Source organism: Lichenostomus cassidix, chromosome 6 (genome assembly GCF_008360975.1).
Source record: "Lichenostomus cassidix isolate B80296 chromosome 6, HeHo_3.0, whole genome shotgun sequence".
NCBI lineage: Eukaryota > Metazoa > Chordata > Aves > Passeriformes > Meliphagidae > Lichenostomus > Lichenostomus cassidix.
The window spans coordinates 18319926-18339464 of record NC_139487.1 but is presented as its reverse complement, the minus strand read 5'-3'; the positions used below and the strand labels follow the sequence as shown (position 1 = coordinate 18339464).

The following is a 19539-nucleotide window of genomic DNA, read 5'->3' as shown; positions in this document are numbered from 1 at the left end:
GCTTTGTTGGGGTTTTTTTGCTTTCCTTAGAGGCATCGAGTTCCAATTACTATTAACATAGGGATGCTGAGATTGTTGGACCTTAATGCACAGTGAGGTAGTCACTGCATGGTGGGAAGTGTGCTTGAAAGTGAGCTGTTGCTTAGGCTGTCAGCTTATCCTTGTCTTCAGTGATTGACAGGCCTTGTGCTTCCCTTACAGCTACTTTCCTCCATTGTGCAGCAGAACTGGCAAGATATTGTTTGCACATGTGATCTACAGAGTTGGAAAGAGGCACTGGCCATCTTGTTAACATACTCAAAGCATGAAGACTATACCCAGCTCTGTGGTATGCAGTGTACTGTTTTGATACCATTTCCCTTGCAGGAGGTACCTCTGGACTGCTTACAGAAAGAAGCAGATAGAGTTAAGACAGAAAAGCACTTCTTACTCATTACAGCTACCTGGAACTTAAGTAACTGTGGGCTGTTGAGTTAGGAGAATGATAGATGAACTGTAGCTAAGAGTCATGGTGTAAAATTACATATGTAGATGCTTCCTGTAACATCTAGTAGCAGCGTGGAAAAAAACAGGATAGATGCTATCACTAGGCTGAGATGTGAAGAGGGTGATTTTTATTCTGTAGAGAAAGGTATTTCCTTTACAGTAATAGGTCCAGTGGGTTTCAATCCATATAAAAAAGGTTTGAGCGCCCTACTATTGCCTGGAGATTCCCACACCTCTTTTGGAAATTAAAAAAAAAAGGTGTTGGATTTTTTCACTGAATTCATCTGTCTTTTCTTTGACATGTTTGGGCAGACATATAAAAATTGGTGGATGTATAAAAAGTACTTTGTTTTCAACCACATTGGCTTAGGGATTCCTTCCTGATGCCCATTTCTTGGTTATCCAGTAGTTATGCAATGGAGCTGGTGAAGGGTCTAGATCCCAAGTCATATGAGGAGCGGCTGAGGGAGCTGGGGTTGTTTAGTCTGGAGAAAAGGAGGTTTGGAGTGACCTTACTGCTCTCTACAACTACCTGAAAGGAGGTTATACTTCTCCAAAATAGCATGTGATAGGACAAGAAGAAACAGCCTCAAGTTGCACTAGGAGAAGTTTAAATTGGGCATTAGGAAAACCACCTACATTCAAAGGGTTGTCAAGCATTGGAACAGGCTGCCCAGGGAAGTGGTGAAGTCACCATCCCTGGAGTTATTTAAAAAACATGTACATGTGGCACTTAAAAACTTGTGGGACTTGGCAGTGTTAGGTTTATAGTTAGACTCAATCTTACAGGTCTTTCTCGATCTAAATGATTCTATAATTCTAACTAGGTGCAGATCCAAAGCATTGGGGTTAATGAGCTCTTCAAAAGGGGAGTGTGTTAAATGTTGGCTGCATTTCTTCCTCTCTAGACATGCTGGGTGCCCGCCTGGAGTCAGAGGGAGATGCAGCTCTGTCCAATGATGCCTGCCTCTGCTATATCTCATCAGGCAATGTGGAGAGGTTGGTGGAGTGCTGGGTAAAAAACCATGAGACTTCATCACCACTTGCCCTACAGGTACACTTGCTATAACATTGGTTTGACTCCTCTTTAGGCCAGTCTGTTAGCCCTTAGCTGTTCGCATCATCCCATCAGAGTGTGTGGCTTCCAGCAGACAGTGGAGACCTGTTTGTATTCACCAAAGTATCTCCTTCTAGCCTGGATTACAGACTTACTTCGAAAGGAGGCTTGCATTCTTAATCACTCAGGGTTTGTGTGTACATTGCATATAAATCCAGGCATGGACATGAGTTAGAGCCTACCTGCCTCTCTTACATACTGATGTCATCTCTAAGCTTCCTTTTATCTGGGGAAATCTGAGCTATACCTGTTTTTTTACTGGTAGTAGCCTGGGAGTACATTTGCCGCTGTGCTTATTGTGTATAACTTAATGTTCAAGTTAGCGGGCTGCACCTTCAGAATAGCCTTAGCAAAATAAAATGAAGTCTGGACTATGTTACTCCCACTGCAAGTAGAATGATCATATATGGGAAGTCACATCTTGCAGCTTAATCAGGGCTTCTAAGTCAATGTTGTTACTTACCTCTCTTCACTCCTATTGATTATTTCACAGAACCACAGAATTGAAAGGGACCCACAAGGATCATCGAGTCTAACTCTTAAATGAATGGCTTATATGGGGATTGAACCCACAATCTTGGTGTTACCAGCACCATGCTCTGACCAACTGAGTTAATCTCAGTAACCTGTTACATTTAAACCAGTCCTGGCTAAGTCACTAACCCCTGTTGTATGTCACTCGCTAGAATGAGCTAGACAAGCCTTCCACTTGGATATCTGCAGATAATGCCCTCTGCTACAGAGTTCCCTGGCTTTGTAATCCTGCTAGTGAGTAAAAGCAACAAAAAGGCATCTTCAGCACTCCTGGTTGTTTTTGAAACTGGCCTCCCCCCAGTTGCCAGATATCAGCATGTGTCATTCTACAGCTACTTTTGATTTCTAGGAGTTGGAGTTTTGAGTAACTAAAAACCCTCACGTCTCTTAGTCAGCAGTAGTAATTATTTCTAGTGAATTTCTCCTAGTATGGTTTTAAGCCTTCATTTTCCAAGCTGATAGATTGTAACAGTAGTAGCTTCCTAGTAAAATGATCATAGTTGGTCAGAATGTTCTTGTGGCTTCGGATTTTCTTTTTTTCCCTTACTATTAAAGTAGCAATGTCAGGGTTTGCTTCCTGGTTCCTGTTTTTCTCCAAGAGCACCTGGGGTAATGGTCATCAGCAACAGCATTTGGTGCAAAGTGGAGTAACTTCTGTCCACATTGGATTCTATGTCAGTTGAAAGTGGGGAGAGACATCCGGTATTGTCTCAGGTGTCATGAGATAGACCAGTAAAGCTAGTCAGATTCTGAGTAGTCTTATTTCTTCCTTCCCCCTGGCTTTTTCAGGATCTTATAGAGAAGGTGATGGTGCTGAGCAGGTCCATTGAGATGCTCCGAGGCACAGCAGGACCAGCACCAGGCCCTGTCTTGGCAGAAAGGATCACCCAGTATGCCAATCTCCTGGCATCACAAGGATGCTTGGCAGCTGCAATGAATTATCTACCCAGCAGCTCTAAAGAGGTGAGTGAGCAACAAGTTGCTGTGGGAAAGAGTAGAGGGGAAAATGGTACTTTGTATGAGAGTGAGCTGGGGTTTTGACATGCATCAGGACTTAAGGTTTCACCTTAGTTATGCTAACTTGAGAACAGGGGGGAAGGGGGCAAAAGGTGTCCCAGGATATGGTTTTGTCTTCATTTGCATTTTCTCTGTACTGCCTTTGATTCAGGGAAAAGGAAAGGAGCTATAGAACTATAAAATAGTTGGTGGAGAGCAGCATTGGGAAGCAGCTCTCCAGGGAAGCTGACTCTCTTCCTGAAGCTAGCTGGTAGAGGAAGGGAATGGCAAGGAATGGTTCTCCTAGCAGTTTGAAACAAATCCATCTAGTGCCTAAATGTGGGTATGGGTTGGGTAGGGAATACTTTAATGACTGGGGAAGGAATCAGTAAGACTTCATCTGCCTGGGAGTATAGCAGGCGATATCCCAGACTGTCATTCACCATTTGTTGAGATTTTTTCCTGGTGGCTCTTGGGCACATAGTTAGTTTTGCAGTTTGATTCATAGGGCTTTAGATAAGAGTCTATTTTATAAGTCTCCTCAGCATTTTCCATCTGGGGCTCTCAAGATGCTCCTTCTAAAGCATGGTTTGTTTCAGCTCCTGATTGAACAGCTCCGAGATCGGCTCTTTCATGCTCAAGGAGAGAATGTGGGTGATCAGCAGCCACCCCCTTTTCCCTACCCTCGTGTCAATGTAGGGGTCGTTAAACCCGCAGCAGCCAAGGGTGGTTCCGCCCTTGAAGGATCAGCCCACAAAACAGGTCTCAGACATCCAGAGAAGGTAGGCCTTAAACTCAGGTGGTCATGACTTGGGAAGAGGGGAGAAGGCTACTGGGTTGTGGAAGGCATTTGAAGTAATATGAGATGACATAAATTGCAGGCACTGAGGAACTCCTCAGTGATGCCCTTCACTGGAGCAAACACAAGCTCTATGATAATCCAAAAGTAAGCTGTCTGGCATCTTTTCACAAAGCCCTGTCCTACATGCAGTCCCTGGCAGAGAATGTTGCAAGTGTAGTGATCCACTGACATCTCAAATCTTAGGGTGAAAGGGGCTGTGGCCATTTTCCTGTGCTCATCTTACCTTCATACCTGAGTAAAATTAGTTTAGTATGGCTTCACCTCAGTTCTTGCACAAGAAGACTCTTTGTGAAGTTTTGCTTCCAACCTCTATTACTCCACTATCATTCCTTCGTTATTTCCTCTGGTTGTGCTTTCAGGAAGTCACTGTGTGGGAGCTTGCTCCTGAGGGCTAATCCTTTTGAGAGCTGGAGAACACTCTGAAGAGTGTGGTGCTCATCTTGTTGAGCAAGTAACTTGGTGGGAAAGGCCTTTGATCAAGTGCATCCAGGGCACCAACAACAGCCGCAACTTCTCTTGCCTGAGAAGTGACAGGGATAGAAATTGCATCTGCTTGTATGACTCTCTGTTGGCCATTTGTAAGTTCTTTGTTTTTTAATTGCAGCCCAACTATCAGTCATCATTTGCCCCTTCAGCACCACCTCAGCCTTCAGTGCCTTCCCTCTTCACACCTCAGCCAGTGCCAGCGATGTCTGTGACACCTCACCACGTTGCCCCTCCCCAGGCCAGCACGGGTCCACAAACAAGTGTCTATTCCAGAGGGCACCCATACCCACAGTACAACTTGGACTTGAATCCAGGAACTGTCTCAGGGCCAGGTAAGCATTGTCTGATAGTTGTATCTATTTTCTAGGTTTTCTGAGACTAAAGCCTTCAGCATGGGTGGCTGCTCTACTTTCTTCCTCACAGGCCTATTGTAGTGACAAAGAGCAAGTCAGCTGTCTGCGAGGCTTCTCAGTGCTTCTGATACATTTAATTGTAATAACTGTTGCTGCATATACACTGATACTAAGCATGAATAGGGGTGGAGAAGCCACAGCTGGCTTGATGGCAGTTTGGCTGATGTAGCCTGGGCTGAGAGGACATGGCTGTTAAAGGGTATGGCTTGAAGAAGGGAAGACTTACTACCAAGAAGGAGAGCGTCATGAGTAGTTGGCACATGAAACAAGTGATGCTGATACACTCTCTTTCTTGCCTGTAGCTGTGTCACAGTCTCAGCCATTTGGACCAGTGGGAATCAGACCTATTGCTCCTGCCCCCTTCTCCAGCCAGCCTTCTCTGCCAGGACAGTCCATGCCCATGACATCTCCAGGTGTTCCACCACCCAGACCTGCCCTCTTCACTCCAGCCTCAGTCCCATCATCTCAGCTTCCTGCAGCTTGTCCTCTCCCTGTGGCAAGCCAATCTCCCCTAAACTTCTCTTCTGCACCTTTCAACTGCCCCATGAACATGGGTTATCCTCAGGGAGGTCCTGGAGCTCCATCTACTAAACCCTTGCCAGCAGCCATTCCTCCTCCTCCCACAGGTAAGTACTGCTCATGGGACTTGTGTGTCTGGGACAAGCCCAGATGGGGTTTGCAGTACCTAATGGACTTGGATCTTCTGAGGTCTGGTTTGTCCCCATAAAGGCTGGATGTGGTGCTGAGGCAAACCTTACAGGCACAGAGTGCTTAGTCTTGCTGTGGTGGTGAAACACAACCATGATGACAGTTTCATTCAGCCTGTTCAGTTGTTCTGTCTCCCAGGTTGTGGTTGCACGATACTGTCTCTTAGGTCCTCAGTTCACCCTGAGTAGTCATCTACTCCAAAGGCATCTGCTCTGATAGAAAGGGTGAGCGTGTTGGTTCCCATGCAATGGCTGTTGGAAGGTTTCCTCATTTCACCCTTGCTTATGCAACTTACACAAGAAGTGCATTTGAAGTGGTAGGAGAGAGGGGTGCTCCTTCCCTGTCCATGAGATACCCCTTACTTAGCTTCAGGATTAAATTTCTCTCTCTGCTGCACGCTAGTGCTCCCATTTTTTTTTCCTGTTTTCATAAAGGGCTTGTCTGGGAATCCTTTCTGGATTCCTCTCTGCAGTGGTTAGACCCCTCTAGGTCTGTAGTTTGAATCCAGTCCAGTGTGTGAAGTCCTTGCTAGCATGATAAAGAGAAAGTGTGTTGTTGGACCTAGTTCCCCATGGATGGGCATTCCTTCTATTTCCTAGAATATCACCACCTCTGGTGTTTGTTAATTTTTTGTTTGCTGTCTCAAGGGACAGGTTTAGCCAGGCTGTGGAGATCCCTAACAACAAGGCTGACAATCCATAGATTTTTGAGCAGATGCTTCTGTGAGTATTCTGAGAGTGAAGGAGCTGAGATTATGATGTTTGCCTTCACCTGAAATCTTTTGCTGACCTGTGTTTTACTGAGGATAGCAAATCCCACTGTGTGAAGCCTGTGAGGACTACACACAAAGGCTACAGCTACACAAATTCCTTCCTGAAGAGCGTTTTGGCATAGTAGTCCAGTGAAATTACTTGCTGAGTGAAATTACTTGTTGGTGATCATGCCTTTTCCACCCTGCCTTGATTTTCAGGTTTCTTCCCTTGGCTAGATCCCCACGTGGATCATGCAGGTAGTACCCAGAGAAACTTCCGGGCCTGTGGGGCAGGCAGTGTTGCTGCTTCCAGTGAAATTTGTGGAGTGTGCATGCTTTGATGTGTGTGCATGCATGCATGCTCACTGCTGTTTGTTGTTTCCTTGCATGCCTGGGGAGCTGTATAGCTGGGGTAGGAAATACACCTGTCCTGAGGACTAGTAAGTGACAGCTGAGGATAGTAGAAGTGAAATAAAAGTACTATGCTATTACTCATGAGTTTGGGTACAGAAAACAGGGTCTCCTGCTTCCTCCTTCTCCACTTCCCTCCAGTTCTGGAGGTATTAGACCATTTTCAATCTCCATCTTTTCAGGCAGATTCAGGCTAGCAGGACAGGGAAGCAGACAGTTTTCCTGTCTTGGTTCTCTAGACAAGGAACAGGCCAGTGGTTGTAACTCACCTCTCATTTTCTCCCTGTTACATTCCCTGCTTTGTGCATAGTTTTGCTTGTGCTTTCCCCCTGTGGTTTGTAAGAGGTGAGTCCCAGCAGAAGCAGTAATGGAGTAGAGCTTCCCAAGCTGAATTTCGGGGCTGTATTCCAATGGGAACTGGAAAGCCCTTTTCACTTCAGTTAAAGGGCAAGGTTTGGCTTTGAATCTTAGTTTGACTACTGGAAAAAATTTGGACCCAAGGGGTTTTATGACTGATATTTTATATTGATTTCTCTCCTTGGGATTCATTGATGTTGAAGGGTAGTCATTTTCTGGTCTACTTTGTCAGTGGGGTAAGGCTCAATGTTTTAGTGGTTTGTGACTGCAGTGATTGCTGGTCTTTGAAGGGGCCATCTGCCAGGCACAAGCATCAGAGCTTTATTTAGGAAATACAAGTACTCAAAGGAACTTACAGCACCGAGGAGGTCTGGCTGTGCAGAGTGGGACTCCAGAGAGGAAGTTGTCCCTTCAGCAGAGAAACAAAATACCTCAATTTTGCCCTGTTAAAGAGAAGATGATTCCGTGGCAAGGATTTCAAGTACTTCCTTAGGCTGAAGATGCCCCTCAGGAGTACACTGCTGAGAAATTCCCTTCTCCTTGGCAGCATTTGCCCCCAGTTTTAATGGCAATGTATGGCATACCCAGTTCAGTGTGCAAACTGGCTTCCTTGAGGGGTGCTTTCTTGCCTGCTATTATTGTTCTGGTTTTGATTTGTATTTTTCTTAATCTGAAAAGGAGCTGCAAGATCACTCAATCTGACTGGCCAAAACTGCTTGCTTTAGAAATTCCTGAACATGGTATCTATAGCTCATGAACATTATTACTAACACAATGAAGAGACACCTCCACTTGTAAAAATCCCATGTTCCTGAGAGTGTCAGGGGCAGGGTGAAGGACAGCAACATGTTGGCTCATCTCCTTTCTGGCCAGGATAATCCCTGATTCCAGCCTCTGATGGTCTTGTTTTTCCTAGACAGGTATTGCTGGAGACTGCTGCCATGGGGCACTCTTTTCAGGGATGGTGAGAAATCCTGTTTCACAAGTAGCATAGGAAAGAGAGCATTCCACCCCAGCAAAATGCAACAGGGTCTGTTGTCTCATGTCTGATGATTAAGTGCCTGGCTTAAAGAGTATAATTTAAATACCTATTTCCAGTGAGGATACAGAGTGCCACTGGGTTGGAATAGTGCCAAGGACTGCTAGGCCACAGGCTCAGTGGGGGCCAGCAGAGTTCTAGGGCACAGAATCCCCAAGCTAGAAATAGGTGCCAACTTAATTAAACTACTGATCCAAACTCATCAGAGAGCGAGTCTTGAAATCATGGGAAAAGGGAGGGCAAAAAGAGGCTGCCAGAAGTTTAATAATAAAGGTAATTAAAGTAATGAAGCACCTTTTGCATCTTTCCCCTGTGATTTTTAAAGCTCAGTTCAGGATCAGTGGCTCATTAAGTGTGGCTCTGAGCTCCAGCAGTTCTGATATTGCACCTTAGAATTACTCTATTTTCTCACAGATTATTCCTGTCTCATGGGCTTGGGGTTATTAATACTGGAAGTTTGTCTAAAGATGCAGGTATCTTTACAAGACAGCAACAGACAAGGTAGTTGCAATTTGACTTTTGCAGAATGAAGAGTGGATGCAAGTCTTGAGATGTCATGTTGTCTGATGGATTTTTAATTACCTGGAGTGAGGTTAGAGTACCACAGAAGCATCTGCTGAGACACACCTCAGCTCCCTGGGCATTTACTGGTTAAGTCTATTCCCTTCTATTTGGCAGTCAGTAAATTTTGCTAAGTTTTGGTTCTGAACATGATTTTGGAAGGGAGCCCACCACTAAATCTTTCCCCCTTTATCAAAACAGCCTATATTGCTTCAGACTGCCACCATGAGCACTCCTGTGAGTGCTGGTGAGAAGTCCTCTCACCTGCTGGATAGTTCTTGCTGTGCTACCACACTGCCAGATTCTCTGGGGAACCCCAAGAACTTCCTGAACTGAGAGGTGTGTGCACACTTATGCAGGTCCCCACCAAGGTTCAGGCCTGACTCTGAGGCTGACTTCTGCAGCTTATACAGGATCCAGAAAGCTTTCAGGTAGTTCCAAAAAAAGTTTTCTGTTTGGAAGTGGGTGTGTGCCAGTTCAGTCTGATCAGACATCACCTCATGAAGGCTGTGCACATACTTGGATACTAAGAATGAAATTAAGGAAAGGGAAGCAAGGGTCTTTGGGCTGGGTCTGAAATTCCTCAGTTAGAACAGTCTAAAGGTGTAAATGACAAGGGAATTGAAGCCAAAGGGCCTTTTCCTGAATGAAGTTCTAAACTGTGCAAGCAGCCATGGATTGTTGCTGCAGCCGCCTTCTCACAGTCTGAGGTTTGTGTCTTGTTTTCTGTCCTGGCAGCTCAGGAATCTTGGAGTGATCCCTCTACTGGAAGAGGAAGCCTTCAAAAGAAAAAGGTAAGTTTCCACGTACAATATGTGTTGGTTGTCTTTTAGCCGGGGAGTTCCATGTAAGAGATACATTCCTATAAATGCTCACTGTCAAACTCAGCAGGTCTCTATCTCTGTTGCTCTGTCTACATCTGCACTGCATGCATATAGCTAGGACTGGAGTATAAGTAATCCTGACTCTTTGCCATCCAAAGTCACATGCTGTTCTGCAGGGTGGCTGTTTTGTAACATGGTTGTCAGCTCTAGTGTTACATCCTCTGTTAGTACTTCCCAGGCTGGCTACAGCCATTTATTGTTAGAAATACAGATTTAGTCTTATGCCCTCGCCTATAGAATTTTTTTGTAGTGGCTGAGGAGGTCATGTTCCCTTCACACCTGACAGCTGGGGGCAGCATTTTCCCTCAGTACAGTGGGACCAACAGTGATTTTCCCCAGATGCTGATACCAAATGATAAGGCACTTGACCTGAGAGAAGGTGGGACAGGTGTAGCTGTGAGCTGCCTGCCGTGTTGGTCCTGCAGCTCTCTGCCTTGTCATGATTGCACTGGAGGGACTGTGAGCTGAGCTCTTCTTTCAGTACCCCATTTCTATCACTGCTGCCTGCTGGCAGGTGTGACAAGAAGCTTCTTTGGCATCCTTCCCACCCCCCACTCCTCTTCTTTAGCTTGGAACAGACTTCTCGCCCTTTTTTCTGGCAGCATAGCTGGGAACCTGCTTCAGGCTGTGCTCACTACAACAGGATTAGCCTCTTGTTAAAGCCATCTCCTTTTGATCTAGCCCTGTTGGAGAGAATCTGTCATGACTCTCTGGCTTAACAGGGGCACGATGAAGTGTTTGCAAGAGGAATCTCCCCCCATGTCGTGGGATTTTCCCCAATACTTGCTCAGTTGGACACTTTACTGCTGCTAATCTCTACATTCAGGACTCGTGCCGTTGCAGAGACCAGGCGGCTTTCTGAGGACCAGTGCTTTCAGGGGTAACGGATCTGTTTGATTGAACAATTCCAGAGGGGTTTTCTTGCTGTCGTTTGGCTGTTCATCTAGGATGCAAGAGGAAGGGCCCCATTCTCTGAGTCAGGGGGATGAAAGAACAGGGATGTGTTACACATCATCTTGAGAACTGGAGACTCTTCAAATTAGAAAGGAGGTTGAATTTTTCTGTGGAGAGGTAACCAACCCTTCTTCCTTGGACTTGATTTTCTTGATTTTTTTTTTTTTTTTTTTTCCTTTCTTTGCTGACAGTTGCCTGAGAAATTTACTCCTCTGGCCCCCATCACTGCTCCAGTAATGGGCCTGCCTGCTGAACCCCAAGGGATCCATCCTCAGCTATCCAGGTTGCAAGAATCGGGTCAGTCACCCCCAGGAGCACCCAAGGAAGGCAGCCTGCAGGTACCAGGGAAAGTGCAGCATTCCCCAGCCACCAGCATCTTGTCAAGTAGAAAAACACCTCAGCTTTTGAGGTTCTTATTACTTGGCAGCTGCAGAGGGCTTATGTTGCTCCCTAGCCCTCACAAGGCATCTCTGCGTGAGCATTAGAGGAGTTGCTAGGCTGGAAAAATGACACTTGGGTATGGGTGGGAGAGAGAGAGGGAGACCAGACAGGCTGTCAGCCTATTGGGAATTGGGATCCACAGAGGCCTGGAGCTGTATGACAGTCTGAAGATGATAATCTAACTCTGTGTCTTTCAGATATTCTCTGGGTTTGCGAAGGGGTGAAATTCCTTCTGTTCTCTTAATTTCAGGAGGGGAATCTACCTGCTCCAGCCTTTCATGCTCCTGTTGCATTCATTCAGCTGCTTTTTTTTTCTGTCAGTATCACCAGCTACCTGTGGAGAGCATTGAGAAGAAGGAGCTGCCCCCTGAGCACCAGCCTTTGAAGGCCACATTTGAAGGGTTGGTGCAACGCTGCTCAGCTGTTGCCACTGATCCAGTAAGTGCTTCCTTCTCTGATCTTTGACTTTTGCCTTTAGATGCTGATCCTTTAGACGGATCCTTTGACTATGGATGTTTGACTGGTGCTTCCTTCTTTTGGTTGGGTAAAGAGAGGAAGAGTCTTATCCCTATAACCAAGTTAATCTCCATCTACCTCCTTCCTTTAGGCTGCAGGCTTATTCATCTTCGGGAACTGCAGTGCATTCTCTAGCATTTATCCACTGCTTCTCATTGCCTTCTTGGAGCAATGATTCTGTCCTCCTGGTTCTCTCTTTCAAGGAAAGTAGAAGAATTTACTCAGTTAATTCCATTTCACTGGCTTGATCTGCAGATAGTTCCTGCAGAGCTGGTATTACCAGCTGTCCTTAGAGCTTAGAGGGAAAGGCTGAGATATCCCAGGTGGAAGAGAAAGCCAAACAATCTTTGTGTCCGAATCACTGTAATTTCTCCACCCTCGTTCCTGGAACGCTGTTGGCACATGTCACATTGCATGAATGCGTCAGTGCAGACTGTCTGGAAGCACAAGAGCAGTGTTTGCACATCGTGATAGGTTGCTAAGTCTTCCCAGGGCTTGGGGCCACTAAGAAGCCTTCCAGAGTACCTCTGCTTGATAGGTGGTAGGATGAGCACTAAGCCCAGACTGCTATCCCGGAGTCAGGCAATCGGAGCAGCATCATCAGTGTATTTGCTCTGTGCTTTCTGAGAGTGCAGCTTAGCAATTTCTGGGGGATAACCTAAAGGTTCCCTCTGTGGGCAGAGAAGCCTGTTGGTTTGAGCTTAAGCACTTGACTCAGGTGCTGGTTGAATAGCTGGCTCTGTAGAGCAGTGCAAGGGACCTGAACTCCTGTGGCTTCCAGGCCTGTTCCAGCAGTGCCCAGAGCCAGGCATTTCTGTTCATGGAATAACTTACCTGTGAGTGGATTATTCAGGATGGGGTTAATGAGGTCAGTCTCATCAGAGCTTCAGTACTCAGGCACCTTCCTTGGTGGTTACCTAGACTGGGAAGGATATTCCTTTTTTTCTTTAAGGAGACCTGGAAGAAGCTCTTTCTTGGGTCAGTCAGGGTGAGGCTGTCTGAACGCCCCGTGGGTCAACTAGTGAATGTTTCTCACACTTTGGAAATAGTCACTCTATGGTGTGGTCTGCAAGTACTGGCAGAAGGGAGGAATGCCTAGGGTGGGGGATGGGAAAAGGGGCAATCCATCTTTCTGTCCTGAGGAGAGAATGTGTATGTATCTACATGTACATGTATGTGCACAGTGAGGGCATGGCTGGCTTATATCACAGTCCTTGGCTGCCAGAGGCTGAGATGCAGCTGAATTGTAAGGTGGTATGGAAAGACAGAGGAAGGGAGGGACTGAGTGAGAGCACTTTGGCTCTGGAGAGGTGGCTTTGAAGCTCTGGCAGACAGGCAATACCTGTCTTTTCATTTCAGAAAACACGAAGGAAGCTGGAGGACGCGTTGCAGCGGCTGGAGTGTTTGTATGAGAAGCTCCGTGAGCAGGCAGTAAGTAGATGCCACCATTCCATGAGGTCCAGCCCACCTTTGCACTGGTGGTGTGGGTTTTGGTGTCTGTACAAAGGTAATCAGCACAAATTGTCTTGAAACACAAGCGGAGTGCCAAACCTTGTGATGACCATGAATCCAGCCAGCCTTGTATCTTCTTTCTTAACTTTGGCCCAGACATAGTGTAAGGAAAAGCTAAGGAGGTATCTGCAGGGTGCTTTTACCCTTCAAGAAGGGTATGCTGGCACACAGACAGATCCCAGATGGGAAGGGGCAGTTGGAGGTGGTTAAGTGTGAACATAGTGTAACTGGCTTAGAAAACCCTGAAGCTGCTGGTGCCAGCTGGCAGTTTTTGTATCCTGGGAAAGCAAGAGAACAAGCAGACTGTTCTTCCTGCCAGTGCTTGGCTGTATAGATGCTTTTTGGTGAAGATGAAGTGGAGAGCAGTAAGGAAGGGTATGGAGGGAGAGAGACCTGTGTTATGTTGCTGAATGTGCTAACTAATTTCTGCTTCCTCTCCACAGCTCTCTCCAAACATCCTCATGGGTCTCCATGAAATTGCCCGATGCATTGAGGCTAAGAACTACCCACAAGGTCTCCTGGTTCATACCCAAGTGGTGAGCAGCAGCAGTTTCAGTGAGGTGTCTGGTTTCATGCCCATCCTGAAAGTCCTCATGACCATTGCAGGAAAGCTGAATGTGTAAATTGTGGAGCAGCTGGAACAGTACACACCAAGAGCTGGTGGATTGCCTTGCCTGTTGATGTGCTGCAGGTTGTGGACTCTCCTCCTGACTCCGGAGAAACAGATCTGTGCCAGTGCCTGGAACTGTGCTAGACCAGCACACCTGGCCCCATCCACTCTCCAGACAGCCCACTGGTGCCTGCTGCTCCTGGAGACTGTTCTTTCTCTCTTCTTTCTTACTAGTCTGAGACCACTTTCCAGCCCAGGGATCTCAATTTCAGGCTGTCCAGGTTGCACAGAGGTGCTCCTTCTTCCTTTTATCCCCAGCACAAAGGGGAAACTCCTTCCCTCCTAGGCTGACATTGCTGTTTATTTTTCAGGAAACAAACAGGGCTGATACCTGCAGCACCACCACAGAAGAGCTTCAGGCTCTATTCCCTGCTGCAGAGTAAACTTCTTGAGTGGTAGCTGAGCTGCCTTGGGGACCTCGGCTAGTGTCCCCTCACTCTGTTGGGCTGCAGCAAGGATCTCTCCTGGCTCCTGCTTTCTCTTCATTCTCATCCTTGACTCACCCTTTCACCTCTCTCTATCCATACCCTGCTACAACTAGGGCTAACTACTAGTCTGCTCTGGGCCAGCTTTGGTTCTCTTCTTCACATAGCTCTCTTGTTTGCAAAAGTCAAGTCTCCAGTTTACCCGCTGTCTACCTTCCTTTCTGTCTTTTTCCCCATCAGCTGCAGGCTCAAACCCATTATCTTTCAGGTCCAGGGATGGTTTCCCTTTTCAGTTCCTGGGACTCTCCTATTCAGGAATGTTGGCAGTTTGGTCAGCTTTGTGCACTTCTCCCCAGAGCTGGTCACATCCTGTCTTGGGCCTAAAAGCGGCCCTCTCTGGCTCCTGGCCTTTTTCACTTCTTTTATTTTAGCACAGCTGGACTTTTACCCACTGGTGTTATCTAAAGGATTCCTACTTCAGGCTTTTCAGATGGCCTAGGGACTTCAAGAGCAGCTGGGATTGTTTAAGTCCAAGAAAGATTTCCCTTGAGCTACTCTGACCAGCCCAGACTTGAGCAGAGAGAGACAGCTCATTGCTCCGGATATGGTGCATTTATACTGCCTAAAATAACAGATACGTGCAAAGGTGGTTCTCAAAGGCCCCTTGGCATTATGGTGGTAGGACTATCCTGCAGGAGGTGGTGCTGTCAGGACTTGATGATATAGATTGTGCTGAGACTTGTCATCACTGTGGCAATTCCTCTGGGAATAGATGAATGAAGCGTATCTGTTCTGATGAAGAAGTCTGGGAATGCAGATGGGATTTTAGGGTACATCTGTGTGTGTGTGTGTGTGTGTGTGTATTTCCCTCTCTTCCGCCCTCCTTGCCTTCTCTCTTAACATCCTTCTTACGAACCAGGCAGCATAATCATTGATCCATAGCTGGGAGCAAGGCTTCTTTGCAAGATTTGGGTGCAGCCAGCCCCTGCTTTCTCTGCTAGCTGCTTGAGTGATAATGCTATCATGGGCCTGTGGTTCAGTGACGTACACAAATCAGCCTACTCTACCATGAGATTTAGGAGGGAGGAGAATCAGAGAAGGGAGGAAGAGGACATGTCTCCTTCTCTCCTTTCCAGGTCAAAGTGCCTCCTTGTTGCTGCTGTGTTGTTTCTATTGCTGCGGTTTGATGCACTGAGAAATTACAGAACGGTGAAATAAAAGCTGTGTTTTGTGATGCTTTTTTTTCATAGGCTTGTCACCTCTGGCTACAGGGGCCTTCCTCATTCTTCATGGCCACCCATTGAGAGCTGAGTTTTCAGCTTTGGTGAGGGGGCAATTGAAAACTGTGTGGGGCATACCAGATTTTGGGCTCTGCTGCTATGGGCAGCATCCATCCTGGTGTGGTGAGACCTCATGTTTTACCCACTCCCTGAGGGTGCAGGGTCAGAGTACTGATCTTCTCCAGATCATTTGCATCAGTTGTGACTGTTCATCTGCATCAGACACAAGAAGGCCCCACGACGAGCTCAGGTGTTCTTGGGGAATCTCAGCAGTGTTGGGGATTTTGCACTTGACATCAGGAGTTGCAAGTATGTCAGTAAGTAAACAGAGCCCTTGCTCACATCCTCTCCTGTTGGAAATAAATGTTAGACCACTGAAGCAATGCAGCTTGAACTAGAATAAGGATTGGACCTGTGTGGAAATTTATACCTTTGAATTGTCAGTTCTTCCATTAGTTAGTAACTTAGGAATCTGTTGGCTGATTTAATTTAAGCTTTTAAGGAGGTAAGAAGGCTGAGTTGAAACAGTACTGAGATAAATTTAGAGGGAATCAAACTTGCTTCTTATAGAAGAAAGAAATTCTGATTTTTTTTTTCCCATGTCAGCTAGCTAGTATGTATGTACAAGCCTGCCAGTCAGCACTCATGAAACTCTGAAACATGCAGGACTGTAGTACCTGGACTGAGGTTGGAGGATGTGGGAGAAAGCAAAGGCTTGGAACGGTTGTTTGGATGGTGAAAATTTGAAGGGCTGTTGGTGGGAAGAGCCATGGGTTTATGAGAGTTTTGGGTCTTAGAGACACAGGACATGCATTCAGGGAAAACAAACCTTTTTTAGGTCTGCTGCTGGCAGAAGCAAACACCCAATGGGAAGGAGTTCTGAAAAGCCTTTGCAGCTTGGTCTGGAGCAGTTAGCAGACAGCCTGGCCTAACAGCTGTCCCCCAGCAGGGACATGCAAAGCTGATTTTCAAAGGTAACACTTGTGGAGCATTAGAAAGGGGTCATAACACAGGTAGTCCAGGTGGCATACATTTGGTTAATGAGTGTATAAGGAAAGTCCCAGCTTTCTGAGATCACTTAACAAGCCTGGCATTTCTTCAATTCTGCCTTTCAGGATCCAGTTATAAAACCCTGTGCAGCCTAGCCCCTTGCTTGCTTTAACTCAGGCCACTTCTGCTGCTGAGAAATAAGCACAGATTTTCCATGTATTTCTCAGATACGTATGACATTAGTTCCCTCCAGCACGCAGAGTTACTTCTACCCAGGACTTGTGCAGAGACTGGCTGTTTATCCTGCCTTTCATACGAGTCCTTCCCACCTATGCCTTTGTTGCTGTGTTGTGCTCCATATTTACCTCTGTAAGCACCATCTGTGAAGGTCTTGGTAGTGAAAGCAAGCAGGAGTGGGGGGGGAAGTGATGTGATTTGCTTGAAAGTCTTGGAGAGGCTTGTGGCTGAAGTTCTGCAGCCCTGGTGTGGTATATTATCCTTTAAACCCCGCTGAAAAGTGCTCCTCCATTTATGGCACATATACTTTGCTGGCTGGCAACAGCTCCTGGTCTATGGGCAGTGGGCACTGCCCCCTCCCATATGGGCATATGGTTTCACAGCACCCAGGCACTAGAGAAAGCATTTTCAGTTGGGTGAGAAGGTCTTTGGGTTGACAAAGAATTTGGGGGGGGAAGGGGGTAGTAGGAAAGGATCCCTGGGCACAGAGAACAGAGCTCTAATCCTGTGGCAGATAACATCATGTCTGCAGGCTAGGCTTGTGTGTGTTTGGGGGAGCAGGAGGGGCAGAGATTGTTAGGCAGTATTTGTTTGTAAAGCCACTTGCTCTGAAGATAATGCTTGCACTAACTTCTATTGAGGGAGCAGTGTGAGTCCCCACAAAGTCCTTTCCCAAAGTGTCTTTGAAGCCAAGAACCCATTGAAAGGAAGAAAGGCCAAGAGAGGGGATTAGTTTGTTCAGCAGCTGTGAATTTCAGTGGGAGGCTGATGAACTCCAAAGTCTTTGTTGAGATGTTTTTTGTAAGGAGCCCTGCTGGAGGGAGAGACCCACACCGGGGCTGCGGCCTTAGACAAGAAGGAATCTGAAGCGGCGGGGAGCTGTAAACGGGCCACAAGGACTTTTCCCAAACACTTTTCGGAAAAGGTGTTGTAAAGAGATCGGAGGGGGATTAGCATGTGAAATGACACTTTCCATTGACTCCACTGAGGGGAGGGGAAAAGGGTTGGCTGGCTGATTTATTAGCATTTTGTTCCCTTCTCTATTCTGCTCCCCCAGCAGCCCCCCTCCCCTGTCTCCCCTCCTCCCGAGCCCTCTAAAGAGGTTTGGATTGGAAAAGGGAGCGGGGGGCTGCCTGTTTGTGTGTCATCTGGGCGAAGGTGACCACCTGGGAAGCTGAATGTAAATATTTCTCCTCTGAGGAATGCGCCTTCATTAAACCGAAATGAATACATGGAAGCATCCAATCCTGCCCACAATGGCAGCAGGGCCTTTACCGCTGAGGGCTCCGTGCGCCGGGCGGGGGGGAGCCGCTGCTGAGGTCAGCACATTCTGCAGCTGCGGTGTCGCCGTTCCCCAGCGGAAGCAGCGTGTGGCGGTGGGGCTGGCACTGAGCTGCCCCACACGGCCCCCTCGCCAGCAGCCGGCACCGTGTCGCCCCGGGCTGTGCCACGGCCTTCACGGGCAGCTGTGTGAACAGGAGAGGCACAGAGCACAAGTGGGAGGAAAAGGGAAACCGCTTCTACAGCTTTTCCAGCTGGCTGTGGAACAGGGATGGCCCAGAAGGAAAATGGAGTAGAAGGTGTCCTCTGTGACTTGCCGTGGTCCTCCTGCCACCTCTTTCCTTTCCTGGCCAACCACAGGGACGTAGAGGAACTGCTGATGGGGATGCAAGAGATACCTAGGGCAGCGTCACTGTGTTAATAAGAACTTCTGTGCAAACAGCTGGTGGCTTGTGTGTGAAGTGGAACTGTTTCAGTTTTCCCTGAGAATGGGCCATATTTCTTGCAATTTTTGAAAGGCCAGATTCTTGCTTGACATGAATGCTCTTGCCCTGGTGAGACCCTAAGTCCAAATTCCTGTTCGCTGTGAGGTAGTCCTTGGATCAAGGAGCTAATTGATATTGAAGGCTGCTGAGTGTCTTTAATATCATCTATGAAGTGGGCAACTGGGCCCTGCCTGCCCACCTCCCACCCCATTTCCTCCTAGCAGCTGCATTGCAGTTGGATGCATCCTCAGGCAAGCTCAGCAGAGAGCCCACCCTTTCCCCTCCTGGTACGGGCTGAGGTTGTGCTGACTGGAACTGGTTAGGTCTTCCTGGGCTCAACAGACGGGTAAGCAGTTGAGTATTAATGCCCAGGACTCATAAATTTATACGTACATGCAATGGGATGAAAGAACACACAGCTACGTAGACACAACAGTGTTTTGCAAGCACTTGGCTACTGATTTATTGCATTGGCTATTGGTTTACAAATATTGGCTACAAGATGGGTCTAATGGCCAGTAACAGCTCTGATGGCTTCTCATCTGGCTATAGGACAATTCATACAGCAACGTAGATGATGTTATCACAGCACTGGGGAAGATTGCTGTGATGGTGCAGTGAGCTTCCCCAAGTCCTGTAGCTGGCAGCTTCTTACCTCCCTCCCCTAACCACAGCAAGGGAACAGAGATGCATCAACCAAATCTTCCTGCTGCTTGCTTAGCCTATAGAATATATACAATAAGTGGTAGAGGAAAAACTGTTATGTATACATCACAGTAACTGTGCAATAAATTAAACTTCAAAGTGCTTCACTTTCCTATTTACACCACCATTAAATAGTAACTGACATTATTTTCTCAGACTAGGAAGAAGTATTTAGTTAGTTAGCTGGCAGGGTAAGAGTGCTTGGGAAGTACACCAGGACATGGGGAGTAGGCTCAGCTGGCAGTTCCTCTCTGGAAGAGACTGGGGAGGAAAGAGGGACTGGAGAAGTGTGGGGGCATCTTTATGGCATCAGTCAGGGGCGTTGGTAGGAATGTTAGCCTAAAAAGGGAGACCAGACCTGGGGGCTTGGAAGACACAAAGAAAGCATGTAAAAACTGAATGATGGGACCCCTTTTTTGGACAGCTGTGTACTGGGCA

The 19539-nt window shown here is 47.0% G+C and overlaps 1 protein-coding gene across 4 annotated transcripts in view; it reads left to right on the top strand.

Annotated features, from left to right (window-relative positions):
• The window catches only part of SEC31B (SEC31 homolog B, COPII component), a 37384-nt gene extending 22041 nt beyond the window's left edge, over positions 1-15343 (top strand). For 3 of the 4 annotated variants that reach the window (XM_085065392.1, XM_085065391.1, XM_085065394.1), the window contains exons 16-27: positions 202-328; positions 1395-1540; positions 2927-3100; positions 3733-3915; positions 4600-4813; positions 5197-5520; positions 6573-6611; positions 9460-9515; positions 10751-10897; positions 11322-11438; positions 12876-12947; positions 13472-15343. In XM_085065392.1, coding sequence (XP_084921518.1) covers positions 202-328; positions 1395-1540; positions 2927-3100; positions 3733-3915; positions 4600-4813; positions 5197-5520; positions 6573-6611; positions 9460-9515; positions 10751-10897; positions 11322-11438; positions 12876-12947; positions 13472-13651 — 1779 coding nt within the window. In that variant the 3' untranslated portion in view covers positions 13652-15343. The remainder of the gene's footprint in view (positions 1-201; positions 329-1394; positions 1541-2926; positions 3101-3732; positions 3916-4599; positions 4814-5196; positions 5521-6572; positions 6612-9459; positions 9516-10750; positions 10898-11321; positions 11439-12875; positions 12948-13471) is intronic. The other variant, XM_085065395.1, reaches the window with a different exon arrangement.
• The last annotated feature ends 4196 nt before the right edge of the window (positions 15344-19539 follow it).